General features: G+C 35.7%; 1 protein-coding gene across 4 annotated transcripts in view; it reads left to right on the top strand.

The window, feature by feature from the left end:
* The first annotated feature begins 2811 nt into the window (after positions 1–2811).
* LOC146895141 (putative selection and upkeep of intraepithelial T-cells protein 1 homolog) overlaps positions 2812–14940 on the top strand; it is a 28158-nt gene continuing 16029 nt past the window's right edge. For 3 of the 4 annotated variants that reach the window (XM_087904731.1, XM_087904732.1, XM_087904730.1), the window contains exons 1-2: positions 2813–3103; positions 12356–12439. In XM_087904731.1, the coding sequence (XP_087760857.1) occupies positions 12361–12439 (79 nt within the window). In that variant the 5' untranslated portion in view covers positions 2813–3103; positions 12356–12360. Of the gene's footprint in view, positions 3104–12355; positions 12440–14940 lie in introns of all 4 variants that reach the window. The other variant, XM_087904733.1, reaches the window with a different exon arrangement.

Raw genomic sequence — 14940 nt, 5'->3', positions numbered from 1 at the left:
TAATAATAATAATAATAAAAAGAAAAAGAAAAAAAGATTTAGTGGCCTTCTACCAAATTTCAGATGCTTCTGTGGCCTCTGGTGTCAAAACCCTATGAAAACATTCCTCAGGTGACTGTTTCAGAATCCAGAACCTCTTATTACCAGTATCAGTTTATTCTGTCTCCTTTGAAATTAACTTGCATTTCACAAGTTGTAGACGTTGATGAATGATGTCTTATCCTCAAGGCACCTTTCCTCTCCTGTGCAAAATATATGGTTTTCCCTAATTCTTTAAAAAGTGCCACAGAATACCCGGAATTCATAATGACTTGACCCACAATATTAATTGCCTCAATGTCTCAAATAAAAAGACACAGACTAACAGATTGATTATAAAACAGGATTTATCATTCTGACACCTTCAAGAAACATACCTCACCATCAAGGAAATCTATAACTTTAGGATAAAAGAATGAAAAAAGGTATACTAAGAAGAAATCAAGAAGGAAAATAAAGCTTTCTAGAATTGAATGAAAATGAAAACACACTTATTCTCCGGTAGCATGAAGTGTACTTCTAGCACGATGAACACTAGTCAGTAAGGGTGAAGAATCTAGCTGAGTACAAACTTGACATCTCCATATTTAAATACAAACCTAAATAGCATCTTTGTCAGTAGAGACTTACTATCATGTTGTGAATGGCAACCAAATAACCTTGGCAATAACCTACAACATGTGGGTGGTTCAATGAGACCCTTTGGATAATGGATGAAACTAGAAATACTCACCCTGAGTGAGGTAACACAGACCCCAAATAACAACTATTGCATGTTCTCTCTTATATGTGGATGTTAGCTTTAAGTTTCCATTATGTGGGCTGAAATATGAATAACCTCAGAGATTAGGTCCTAGTAAGAGACCAGGGGAAGAGAGGGTATCCAATGAAGATGAAATAGGATTAGCGTTGCTGAGAGATAAAGGAGGATTAAATGGAGATGAAGATTTGAGAAAAGGGTAAAGGGGAGGAACACTGAAGTTCTTTTGAAAAAAAATATAGAAACCTACTATATCATAGAAGCTTTCTAATAGATATAGATATAGATAGATAATATAGATATGGTATCATTTATATTGTTGATCAATAAGGTCTCATAGAACTTCCAACATTAAAAGGATAGCCAATGCTGTTGGTTATCCTCTGGAGCTTGACAGTAAGACCCTATTGCTGAAGACATCATATATTTGTGTCATAGATTATGGAGAAATCTAATGATACTCTATTAGAAGTTTTATACTTATTGGCTAGCATTTATATGGATGTAAGGTGCTCTATATGGTAGCAGAAGAGAAACTAATAATCTCATTCAGATATAAATCCTGTAAACTATAATGACTGTGGTGGTTTGAATAAGAATGGTCTTTATAGGCTCATATATTCGAATGCTTGGTCACCAGAAAATTGAACTGTTTAAAAGGATTGGAGATTATGAAGTGTGACCTTGTTGGAGAACAGGTATCATGGCCTTAGGCCTCTTGTCTGCCTGCAGATAAGAATAGAGCTCTCAACTACTTCTCTAGCACCATGCCTGCCATACCTTCTGCCATGTTCTCCACTATGCTGCTAATGGTCTAAACCTCTGAAAATGTAAGCAAGCCCCCATTTAAATGCTTTCTTTTATAAGATTGCCTTGGTCAAGGTGTCTCTTCACAACAGTAGAACAGTGAACTCTGTTTTTGTAATTTTTTTTCCATTTTAGAACAAAACCACAAGAAGTTTGGTGAGGGATAGGGAGAGATGAGGGTATCTGGGAGAAGATGAAGGATGGGAATGAATATGATCAAAATATTTTATATGCAGTTCTCAAACACTAAATAAAAGTATAATTTTGAAGATATTACAAAGGAGAAAACAAACTGAGTACCAGCATTCATTGAACATTGCGTGATGACTTTGACCACAACGTGACCAGCAGGTCTTGCCACACCATGATGTTCTTTTGAACTGTTGGCCAAATAAATCATCTCTACAAGTTGGTTTTGCCAGGTATTTTGTCACATCATCTTGGATGGTAACTAATACATATGTATTATGTAAAGATACTATACTGTTTACACAAAAAGTACACATATATGCTTGTATTATCACTAGCACACATACTAAGTTTATTTTCATAATTGAAAATGTTTTTATATACATCGTGTCATATATGCATATAAACACATTCATTTTCTTATACTTCTATATGTGAGAACATACATGCATAAATGTGTGATTGTTTTTATAAATATACACAAATACGTACATAATTATTTTTAAAGTGCAGCTATAACATTATGGGCAATAAATCCTCACACTCTTAAGTGTGTGTGTGTGTGTGTGTGTGTATATATATATATATATATATATATATATATACATATATATGCTTTTTAAATTGTCCTTTTCATAAGGTTATCCTTTTACTTTCAGTAGTTCATCTCTTATTATGTCTCCTCAACCTCTGTTCTACTCTAGCTATCTTAAACTACTGATGTGTTCTGAATCCTTCTCATTTTGCTATGTTTTCATGGTCAGCTTATTCTATCACCCTGGAAAATTGTGGGGCTCCTTTACTTGATGGATTAGCTGGCTATTTTGTTTCAGACGTCTTACTAGCCATTGTCTGCTCTCTGAAAGTTGAATTGAGAGTCTATTGCTTGTACTTTTATAAACCAAGTCTTTTGCCATGCCCAATAAATTAATCATATCTTTTTGGGGCAGTACTCAGAGCATGACAGGTATGAGTCAGAATTTGTTTGTTCCTTCCCTGGGTGACGGAAGCCTTGTTATTACCTAAGCTACATGAGTTGCAAGCTGGTTTCACTTCTCTGTTACTGCAACCAGATCACTGGAAATTTCTCTGTAAAAAAAAGAGAAAGTTGTCAGACAGGCAGAATCATACAGCCAGAATTTGAGAAGAAAGAAGGCTTGATGGTCAAGATTGCCTGGTCCTTATCTGACTCTCTATCATCTTTCCCTGGATACTGAAAAACACCTGACCATTATCAGAAATCTGATTGAGCCAACTGGGGTTGTCTATCAGAACAGCAAGGTGCTGGCTTGCAACCATCAAGTTCATGTAAGTATCAGAATTCAGTAAGGTTATGTACTTAGCATCTATTCACGAAAGGTCTCGTCTATCATTTTCTGTTGCTTTTGCCTCTGGGGAAATTCTTGTCCTTATATCTTTAGGGAGGCTACAGACCTGTGCTTGAAGGCTTCTGAGATCTGGAAGTTCAGAAGGAGGAGGTCTTAGTAATCTCTAGAAAGTCTTTCTCATGTTTTCCTTATGCATTTCTTCTGCTGCATAAAAACTCGGCAAATGTTGGCTCAACTTCTGGAATGTAAGGTATGATAACAAGAAAAAATATATATTCTTCTGTTAGTTCCTCAGTCACACAGTCACAAGACTGTTTTCATCCCCATCATTTTCTTTGCAACAAGTACATCCTTATTGTAAACAGTTATGACTTAGAGAAGCAGAGAGTGAAAGAGAAATGCATTGTTGTAAGATGTTTGTAGTAAGATTTTTAAAAATAGGGCTGAATTTTTTCTTTCCTGAGTAGGCCATCAAAGAGAGAAAAGATCTGAAGATTCTTATTCTTCTATGAAAGTTTTGAGATTAATTTTATAGCAGAAAGTAGAACAGTTGTCACTAAAAGCTGAAAAGAGAAAGTGGCATGGGAATTTAGAGGAAGGCTGGTTTGGTACCTATAATTAGAGGTAGCAAAGATAATTGTTTGGGAACAATAGGCTCTATTAGTGTGAGTTACACATTAAAGTAATTTATTATGCTTTACAAATAACTGAAAGGGCAAAGTTTGAAGGTATCCATTAATATTTAAGGAAATAAAATTTCTACTACTCTGACTTTAGCATTGCACATTAAATTTTCGTGCTGAAGAGATGGCTCAATAGTTAGGAGTGCTTGCTGCTATTACAGAGGACAGAAACTTGCTTCCCCACACCCACACGTCTTTGTTTGCAGCCCCTTGTAACTCTAGTTTTCCAGCCTCCATAGATGCACATGTGCATACTAACTGTGGATATATATATATATATATATATATATATATATATATATATTAAAATAACATAACTCTCAGGATGACACAAAATGCTATAGTTATATATTAATTTTTACTGAAGAAATTTTGAAAGGTTAAAACGGAAAAATTATAAAATTTAGAGAGAATAAAAAGTAATACAAATCATAGTCAGCCAATCAAAACAGTAAAGCTTGCATGTGTTTACAGGGGTGCCTGTCTTTAAGTCCAAAAGCACCTTAATATTCCTCCTGATAACTACAGAAACAGTGCTAACTCACCCCTTTGCTTATAGCTGTTCGAGCTCAACCAAACTGTTTATGACATATTTTTGAATTTTGATTAAATCCCTTGTTCTTAGTTAATGCATGATCACATAACATCCTCTCTCCTCTTTCTTCTAATCCCTCCTGTCTCTTCTAATCCCTTACCCCCTTTCAAAATAATGGCCTCTTTTTCTTTTATTGTATGTATGTGCATATACATATATGCATAGATATATGCATAGATATAAATACATGATCTGTGGAGTTCATCTAGTGTTGCTTTATGTATATGATTTAAGAACAGACCACTTGGTATTGGGTAACCAATAAGAATCTCAACACCAAAGAAGACTAATTCTTTTTTCTCAATAGTCATTATTTGCCTGCTGTTCTCTGTCTAGAGGTGAAGCCTTGTGAGATTTTCCCCTTCCACAACAGCATATCTATTGGTGTCGTCACGTTCTGGTCTTGTTTAGGCAGCCATAATGTAATAGGATAGATGGTATAGCTTTTCTGTTATTTCTAGAAGACAGGAGACACACTCTTACAGCAGATCCTCTGCATCTTACAATCTTTCCACTGTGTCTTCTAAAATTTTCATGATCCTTGAGTATAGAGATTGTGTTATAGATGTATCTGATGGGGCTGGGCACCCGATGACCAGTTATTCTATGCATTTTGAACAGTTGTGGTTTTCTTGTATTGGTCTCCCTCGGCAGCAAAGAAAAGATTCTGGGTATAGGGATACATAATTACAGTGTGGTTAGGAAGTATACTGGTCTAGTAAAATAGCAGTGGAAAAGTTCTCCTCTAAGATTCATGACCTCACTAGCCCTGGGCAGTTGGCTATATTTCTGTATCAGGTTTGATTTTCCTATTGGTGTGTGCACCTTAGATCTAATTAGAGAGCTACTGATTGCTGCAAAGATATGAGCACCACTATTTCATATTTCAAGATATTTTTCCATGTGAGTCATGATTATAGCTTATTGGTATCATGGCTAAATAAGAGCATTGATTGTTTTCTCCTTTGGCAGCTTGCATAGAATCTTCTATCACTCTTAAAGTTTGTCTTCAGGTGTAGGCTTTCAAATTGGACCCAACTCAAATTGTCTGAATCACATGTCCAAAGTACATGAGGTCTTCAGAAATAGGGACTTACCCCAAACTTCTGGGAGAAAACAAAGGAAAATAGCAGTAACCTATATTGTTTTTTCAAACATCTTTAGTGTTATTTATCCCTTATTACTGACTCATCTTTATTGACCTTACTCTCTGTTTCCTCTTTAAAATGCCCATCCCTGTTTTCTCATTTCCACCTTCACATTACTTGTATACTTCTATTCCCTGCCATGTTTTTTTTTCCTAGTTTCTGAAGTTACTCTAGGTGACAGACTCACATCTGAAGATGTACAGCTAGGAACCACAGATGACAGAGAACATGTGGGCATTTGTCTTTCTGTGTCTGTGTTACCTCCTTCAGTATAATACTTTCTAGTCTCATCCATTTACTTGAAGGTCATGGTTTAATTCTTCCTTTACATCTGAATAACATTCTGTAGAGTAGATTTCTCACCTATCTATATTCTATCCTGCTATAGGCCAAAGCAGCTTCTTTATTAACCAATGTTGATAAAACACATTCATACTATACTAATGGGAATCACACATCATCTCCCTTTTCTGTCTAAATAAAAAAGTTTATAACTTTAACATAGAAAATTACATATAACAAAATATGTATCAAGCAAGAATTACAGTTATATTTCTTTGTGAGTATAAATTTTAATATATAATTCATCTTTTATCATAACTAAGGAAAACTATAACTATCTCTCCTCAACTCCATTGAAGACTCCAGAAGGATAAATTACCTAAGTAAACAGGAAGTTTACATTGTAAGCAATTTATAAAGTTCTAGAAATAACAGAGACATCTTGCTGCCTGGACAGCCACTCATAGTTCTTTCATAACGTTGGGCCACCCTTCTTCATCCTATAGGCACATAATATCTGACAGGCTTCTTCAGTGAAGCAAGAATTTTGAAGATCTATTCTGCATTGTGTTAGCAAAGTTTGTTAGTTGCTTTCTTTTGCGTCCTGTAGAATGTCTGGCAATTTCTTCTGTGAATCTGGAACCCTAAAAGACCATGCCATCTTTTGAAAAGTACAGCAGTCACTTTTCCATGGGTCCTGCATGAGCAGCTTATACAGCATACCATCAAGCAGTTCAGGCAAGAGTAGTTTCTTGGCCAAATGGCTAGTCTTGTTAAATTGAAGGCAAATTCCATAACAAATTTCTTCAGTGCCCCTCAACTTCTCTAAATAGTTGGTGCTGCCAGAAGTAGACATGTGCCATTGTCGAGAAAAGTCTAAGTTCTTAAAACATTTTAAATGGCATATTCTGTAGGTCTTTAAAGTGTTAAAGATTATCTATATTACTGAAATATCTAGAAAACCTAACTAACCTACATAAGTAAAAGTTTGATTATTATATATGATTATTAATCTGTATTTATTAACTTTACATTACATTTTTAAATGAGCTGTTATGACCATAATACCCTAAAGAAGAGTAGAAATATACATACAGTGTAACAAAATCAACCTTAAATGTGTAATAAACCAAAGTCTACACCAGTGTATTCATTTCTACATAATATCATCCTGCTTTTTTAGAAACAGTTTGACTGTAACCATTAAACACTTATAATTTATCCCTTTTAAATAAAAACTAACATTTTCATTTAAGCATTATAAGTAATAATTATAGAAAACTTGGGCATTGTTTTCTTCAAACTGCTGCCTACTGTTTGTTGGGCAAAGTGCATTTGTGTTTATCTTTTGGGGGGTCTTTTTCCATCAAACCACATTAGCCTGGAAGGAATCCACAGGCTCTCATCTTCTGTGGAAACAAAAGCAGAACCTCTTTTCCAAAAAAACATATCCTTAAACTCAATTTTTCAATATACCTTTAAAATATGCATGTTGGTTTAGCTTAGCAGCCCCCACAATCAAATGTCTCTCTACAGTTAGCTCATTAACAGACTAAAAATCCAAAGTAAACACAATAACATACATAATCTAGACTTTCTGTGTATTTTCCATCTTTATAAGGCTTCTTCATATTACTTTACTGTCTCTTTAAAGACTGTTATATTTTTAAAAACAATTTGTTTCTATAACTGTTCATACCCATTTTCTTTTTTATCTAAAGCCTACATACAGTTTTAAACACACTGTAAGCCATTTGGAGGGTTATTCTGTCTGAATCTGTATTCATTGTGTATCTGTAATCCTTTTTGATCAAGGTTGTAAACTGCAGTGCAGACAGTCATAGTTCTGGAGAAGAAGTTTTGAGTTCTACATCTTGATTTGTAGGCAGAAGTGAACTGATACATTAGCCAGACTTGTGTTTCTGAGACCACAAAATGAACCGCCTAGTGACACACCTCATTCAATAAGGACACACCTACTCCAGCAAGACCATACCTCCTAATAGTGGCCTATGGGAGCCATTTTTACTAATACCACATTCTATTCCCTGGACCCCATACGCTTAAAGCCTTACCATTATGCAAAATACATTTAATCCAACTTCAAAAGTTTGCATAGTCTACAACAGTCTCAAACGTGTTAAAAGTCAAGGTCTGAAGTCTCTTCTGAAACTCATGAAAATCTCTCAACTATAGTCCTCTGTAAAAATCAAAATTAAAAGCAGATCACATATTTTCTTCTATCCTTGACTCTAAATGTCAGAATTATGTGGCCTAAATGCCAAGTTTTACTGCTGTCTAGGGCTGGCACACATCCCTCTCATTCAGTTGCATCTTTACCTGCTTTCTGTTTTCAATGATTTTCTTCACTGCCTAAGCTTGGCTGTCCTGAAACATTCTCTATAGACCAGGTGGGCCTCAAATTCAGAGTTCTATCAGCCTCTGGCTCTGAAGTGCTGAGATTAAAGGTGTGCACCATCATATCCATCCCTAAGCTAATCCTTAATTCTTTTTCACAAGTGGGAAACTTAGCCAGGTAAAAATCTTGTCCTGAGGTCACAATTCCCTTTATTTCATATCTTAATCATTAATCTCCTTAAGCATAGGACTTAGCTCCATTCTACTTCCTGGTGCTCCTTTTCTCCTCAGTTTGCTCCTTTCCCCTATAAATCTTTATATGCATGAATACCAGTAATGGGAAAAATAGATAGATAGATAGATAGATAGATAGATAGATAGATAGATAGATAGATAGATAGATAGATAGATAGATAGATGATAGATAGAAGATAGATAGATAGATAGATAGATAGACAGACAGACAGATAGATGAAAGATAGATAGATAGACAGACGATAGGTAGATAGATAGATAGATAGATAGATAGATAGATAGATAGATAGATAGATAGATGATAGATTGTTTTGCTATCTCCTCTGCCAGTATAATTAATCCAAATAACTTCATTTTAGCATCAGGTAGACTCTTTGGACAAGGGCAAAAGGCAGCCATATTTTTGCCAGAATACCACAAGAATGACCTCTGGCCAGCATAGTAAAAATCCCCCCACAGTTAAAATCATTCTCAGCACAATTGTCCTCCATGCTCCTACTATATAGTCCACTAAGCAATCTATAGCTTTCCTAATCCAAAGTAAAATTCCTCCAGACAAAAAATATGGTCAGGCCTAATACAGCAATACCCCATTCCCTTGTACTAACTTCTGTATTTGTCAGGATTTCTATTGCTGTGAAAAGACACTGTGATCACAGCCACACTTAATAAGTGTGTCTTACATTATCAAAATTTAGTCTATTATTATCATGGTGTGACATGGTGGCATACAGGCAGATATGGTTTTGAGGAAGTAGCCAAGTCTCCTATGTCTTGACTTGCAGGCAGCAGGAACTGATCTGAGACACTGGATGGAACTTGAGCATATATGAGACCTCAAAGCCCACCTCCACAGTAGCACACTCCTACAACAAAGCTATACCTACTCCAACAAAGCCATACCTCCTAATAATGTTATTCCATATAAGCTTATGGAAGCCAACAGCATTCAAGATAACACACTCTGCCAATGCAATAAATTAAAATTTTTTCATTTTAGCCCCATGCAGACTTTTTTGAAAAGGGCAAAAAAAAAAAAACCCAGACATATTCTTTGGCAAAATATCACAAGAACAGTCTCTAGGTCACATACTGAAATTCTAACCATCTGAAACATCTTGAGCCAGATCCCCTGCAGTTCAAATCACCCTCAACATCGTTCTCTTCCATATTTCTACCAGTATAGTCCGTTAAGCCTCATTTAAACTGTTCAACTGATTTTCTAATACAAAGTCCCAAAATTCAGATTCTTCCAAAAAAAAACATGATCAAGTCTATCAGAGCAATACATCATCCCCTTGTTACCAACTTTTGCCTTAGTTAGGATATCTGTTGCTGTGAGGAGATACCATGCTGACATTTTATAAAGAAAAACATTTCTTTGGGGCTGCCTTACAGTTCAGAGTTCTAGTTCATAATTCTCGTGGTAGCATGAAGGCAGACATGGTACTAGAAAAGGAACTAAATCTTGATCTTAAGGCAGCAGAAGTGACTGTAACATAATAGACAGGCTTGAGTTTCTGGAACCTCAAAGCCCACCCCCTAGCGACACACCTGGTCCCTGAAGTCACATGTCCTCATGCCATGCCTCCTAATAGTGCCTCTCCCTATGAACTTATGGGGTCATTTTTTAAATTCAAATTCTAATAATAAATGCAAGGATGAAGAAAATATCTCCTTCAGTTAAAAACCTGAAGTGATAGAGTTCTATTAACTTGCTTAGGCCTATTCAGATAAACTGTAAAGTCGGAATTTCAACTTCTGTGATATTAATCCAGGACCCTAAGTTAGCTACTATGCATGCTACCACTTATTCTCTCTATAGTTTGCTTATCTGTAGGAAAAACTTAGGTTAATACAGCATATGTAGTTGTTATAAAATTCCATTGGCTTCACTCTTCAAAAATACTGTGTTTTCCTCAACTCTCCATTGCTCAACAGCAATTCTGCATATGATATCTGATATATGTCCTTATTACCTTCACGATTTTAGAGAAAGTCAGGTCATTATTCACATTGTAGTTATACCATTTTAGTAATTTGAGAATCTAGATAAGGCAAAGAATACTAAATTTGCCCATGTAAACAAGGTCTTACAGTATTTTTATATTGTTGTCACTATTTAACTCTTTGTTTTTCTATATTACAGTACTTGGTAAGTATCTCTTTGAGTACAGAAACAGAGAACTCCTACATCTGTTTCCAGAGCTACATATTAAATAGAACTTACAAAATTCCTTTATATTTATTTGAGAATATACAACTTCATCTTACCACAATATGTCTTTGGTGGTTAGAATAGGAATGGCCCCAATAGATTCATATGTTTGAATGCTCAGCCCATAGGGAGTGGCACTATTAGGAGGTGTGACCTTGGTGAAATACAGGTGGCCTTGTTGAAAAAGGTGTATCACTGTAGGGTAAGGTTTGAGGCCACAGATGCTCAAGCTAGGCCTAGGTTAACATTCACTTCTACTGTCTTCAGATAAGATCAAACCGGATTCTTTGAATGTGGCTGACATGGGGACTGTCTGAGAAGCCATCGATAATGGCACTGGGACTTGTTTCCTCTGCGTGTACTGGCTTTTTGGGATCCTAGTCTGTTTGGATGCTCAGCTTCCTAGACCTGGAGGGAGGGGGGAGGAACTTGAATTTCCCACAGGGCAGGAAATCCTGTCTGCTCTTAGGACTGGAGAGGGAGGAGGAGAGGGAGTGGGGGGAGTGGGAGGGTATTGGGAGGAGTGGCAGAAGTGGAAATTTTTATAAACAAATAAATAAACAAACCCACAAAAAAAAGATGTAGAACTCTCAGCTCCTTCTCCAGCACCATATCTACATGCATGCCACCATGTTTCCTAATACGATGACAATGGACTAAATTGTTGACTGAGGTTTTCTGTGTCTTGCCCAGTTCCCACAATCATTAAGTCCCAAAGAAATCACACAGAGGTCTATATTAGTTATAAACTGATTGGCTCATTAGCTCAGGCTTCTTATTAACTCTTAAAACTTATATTAACCCATTATTCTTGTCTATGTTAGCCACATGGCTCAGTACCTTTTTCAGCAAGGCAGTCACATCTTGCTTCTTCTGTGTCTGGGCTGGGACTGCAAAGGAATGGGCTTCCTCCTTTCCAGAACTCTCCTGTTTTCCTTGACTCACCTCTACTTCCTGTCTGGTTGTCCCACCTATATTTCCTGCCTGGCTACTGGCCAATCAGAATTTATTTAAAATATAATTGACAGAATACAGACCATTCTCCCACACCACTAAATCTCTGAAACTGTAAGTCATGACTAACTAAATGTTGTACTTCATGAGAGTTGCTGTGGTCATAGTGTCTCTTCAAAGCAAGTAAAAATTTTAACTAAGAAAATTCAGTGGGGTTCTTAAAATATGAAAGAAAGTTACTTCTGTTTTATAAAATGGTTATTTAGTTTCTACCATATAAGGAAAATTAATCTGTCTTTAACTTTTCTCTATGTAGGTATTAATAAATATATCATATGATTCCACTAATGGAGGCTTTGGAAATTTAGAGCTATTCCCCATTTCCCTAAACTTTGAAGAAGAAAGCAGCCAGATGGAATTTGCAAAAAAAAAAAAAATAATATCAAATCAAGCCTTAGAGAAGACAATCTTGCAAAAATAAATAAATCTCTGGGAAGATATCATCATTATATTAAGCATTCTTAGCATAAAAGTCAGATTTGCTAATAAAATCTCAGAATGCTACATAATACAAAGTAAATGCTTCCCCAAAAATGCGTTTATTGTTTGCCTAGGGTTAAAAGATGATGGATGACAATTGCAGATGGAAGACAGTTGCTTTAGACAAATGTAGATCTATCTGATTTCTGCAGCTTCCCACTCACATTTTTACTGGTTTGAATTTGCTTTCTTTTTGCAGGTGTAATGGATGACGAAAGACTACTCGGTTACAGACTTGGTGTTGTGTTCATATGCCTCCTTCATATGGTAACACTGCAGGCAGGTACGAATCTCTCACTTCCCTTCATGAACCTTATCAATATCAAGTTTGTAAAGAAAGAAAATGTTACAGGCTCTTTTGCCAACTTGATGAAATCTATAATAACTTGGGGGCAAGCCCCTGGTACGCCCATAGGAGATTATATTATGTAGGTGAACTAAGGTGGGAAGACCCTTCTATTATGAGTGGTCCAGTTCCCTGGAATGGAATCCTAGATTGCATGGAAAGGAATGAGCACAAGCACTCATTCCATCTTTGGTCATTTATAAAACCAGTTCCAACTATAGAAAATATTTTAATTTAAGATCTGAAACTCAAAAACAGATTTTTAGATATAAACACAGGCAAGGACTTTCTGAATAGATTTCCAACAGTTCAGAAAATAATGCCACAAACAGACAAATAGGATTGCATGAAATTAAAATGTCTCTGCACAGGAAAGAAAACATCAATTTAATGAATGTCCTACAGTATAAGAGAAAATATCTTCTAACTCCACATTTCACAAAGGATAATATAGAGAATACATAAGAACTCACAAAACTAAATATCAAGTAATCCAAAAATCCAATCAATAAACCGTCTAATTAAATAGAGAGTTCTGAAAATGAAGTACAAATAATCAATAAACTTATGAAAAAGTTCAACATGATTAATTATCAGGGAAAAGCAAATTAAATTACTATATGATTTTATTTACCATTGTTAGACTGACAATCATTAAGAAAGCAGATGAATGCTGGCAAAGTGTAGAAAAAAGTATGTTATACAGTTCTGTTCACAATCTAAATTAGTGTACACACCATTGACATCAACATGTAAGTTCTAAAACAAATAAAACAGATCAAAACTTAAGTTCATCAGTGATATTATCCAGCGGTGGCACCCTTGGGTATTTATTTAAAGGATTCTAAGTCAACATACCACGTTGTTACTTGTACACCCATGTTTACTGCACCACTATCCACAGTAGCTATGGAGCTGACCTTTGTGTCCATTAACAGAAAAATATATGAAGAAAAGAATATTCAACTATATAATAGAACAAAATGTCATTTGAAGGAAAATAGATTCAATACATTGATGCAGACAATACATTTAAGCAAATTAGTTCAGACAAAGAAAAACAAATACTGCATGTATCTTTAATTTGTGAGCCCTTGTATTGGTATTTAATTTTTATATTAATAAATAAAGCTTTCCTGAATTTCAGAGAGCAAAACAGCCACATTAGCAAGCCTTACAGACCAGGCTGCAAAAAAAAACACACCTTTAATCCCAGTAGCCACACTAGTTTGCCTTAGAAACTGGGTGGTGCATGCCTTTATTCCCAGAACTATAGAGGATTATAAAACAGGAGGAGACAGCTCTCAGTCTCAGTCTCATTCTGAGATTCTTGGAGGCAGGATACTATTTCAGAATGAGGTTGAGGTAAGAGCCAGGGGCTGGCTGTTTTGCTTTTCAAATCTTCAGGTTGAACCTCAATTTCTCTCTCTGAGATTTTATTAATTCTGCTTCAAGTCCTATATTTTAGATAAATATAAAAAGATGTGTTGGTATTTATAGCATGAAAATAGAAGTCAAACTAAGGGGTTGAAGACAACAACAGGAGGAGAAGAGAGAGAAAAGTATTTCTCCACACACCCCGTCATCCTTGTCACAAGTCAAATTTACCTATTATTTGTGTCTCTAAACTATTCCATTGAGGTCTCTTCTTATGGACTAATTTGAGATTATAAGAACATTCACTGGATATATACAATAAATTTTAAGATCTTGTAGAGATATTCTAAACTTAACTGGGAGTATGAAAGCAGAAATTTCTCTAAGAAGTTCATAGATATACTGTGTGTGTGTGTGTGTGTGTGTGTGTGTGTGTGTGTAATATAAAAGAGGCTGTGTGTTTCAGAAGGATAGGAAGAGCTGAATAATGAGAGAGAGTGGTAAAATGACGTAAATATGGTACGTATAAAGAAAAAATTAATTTAATTTTTTTGTTTCCTATATTCTGTTTTTTTTATTTATTATGGAACTCTTTAACTCTTTTTTTTTAAGTTTTACCAGCAAGACACACACACCTGCATGCACACATGCATATACACACACATGAGCATGCGCACACACACCCTACTGAGTACATTTAGTGTTGCTCATATGTATGGCTATTTAAGACTGACCACTTGGGAATGAATAGCCCATGAGGGGCTGATTCATGAAGAAGACTGATTCTCCACTTTCTTGACCACCATTGATTTTTTTTGTAGCTCTTCATCTAAGGGTGAATTAAACCTAGTGAGATTCCTTGCTTCCACAATAGCATGCCAACCTGTGTTGCCATTACACCGGTCCTGTTTAATTGACCATATTGTTGAGGTTTCATGGGTACAGTTACCCTCTCATAAGAAATCACCATCTCACAGCGAACATCCTAGTCCTCTGATTTCTACAGTTAGACCACCCAATTCTGTGATGTCCCTTAAGCCATGTGTGTATGTATTATTTTG

Source organism: Myodes glareolus, chromosome 3 (assembly GCF_982192425.1).
Source record: "Myodes glareolus chromosome 3, mMyoGla1.1, whole genome shotgun sequence".
In the NCBI taxonomy this organism is placed as follows: Eukaryota; Metazoa; Chordata; class Mammalia; order Rodentia; family Cricetidae; genus Myodes; species Myodes glareolus.
Note: the sequence above shows the minus strand (reverse complement) of the source record. Positions and strands in the feature narration are given on the sequence as shown.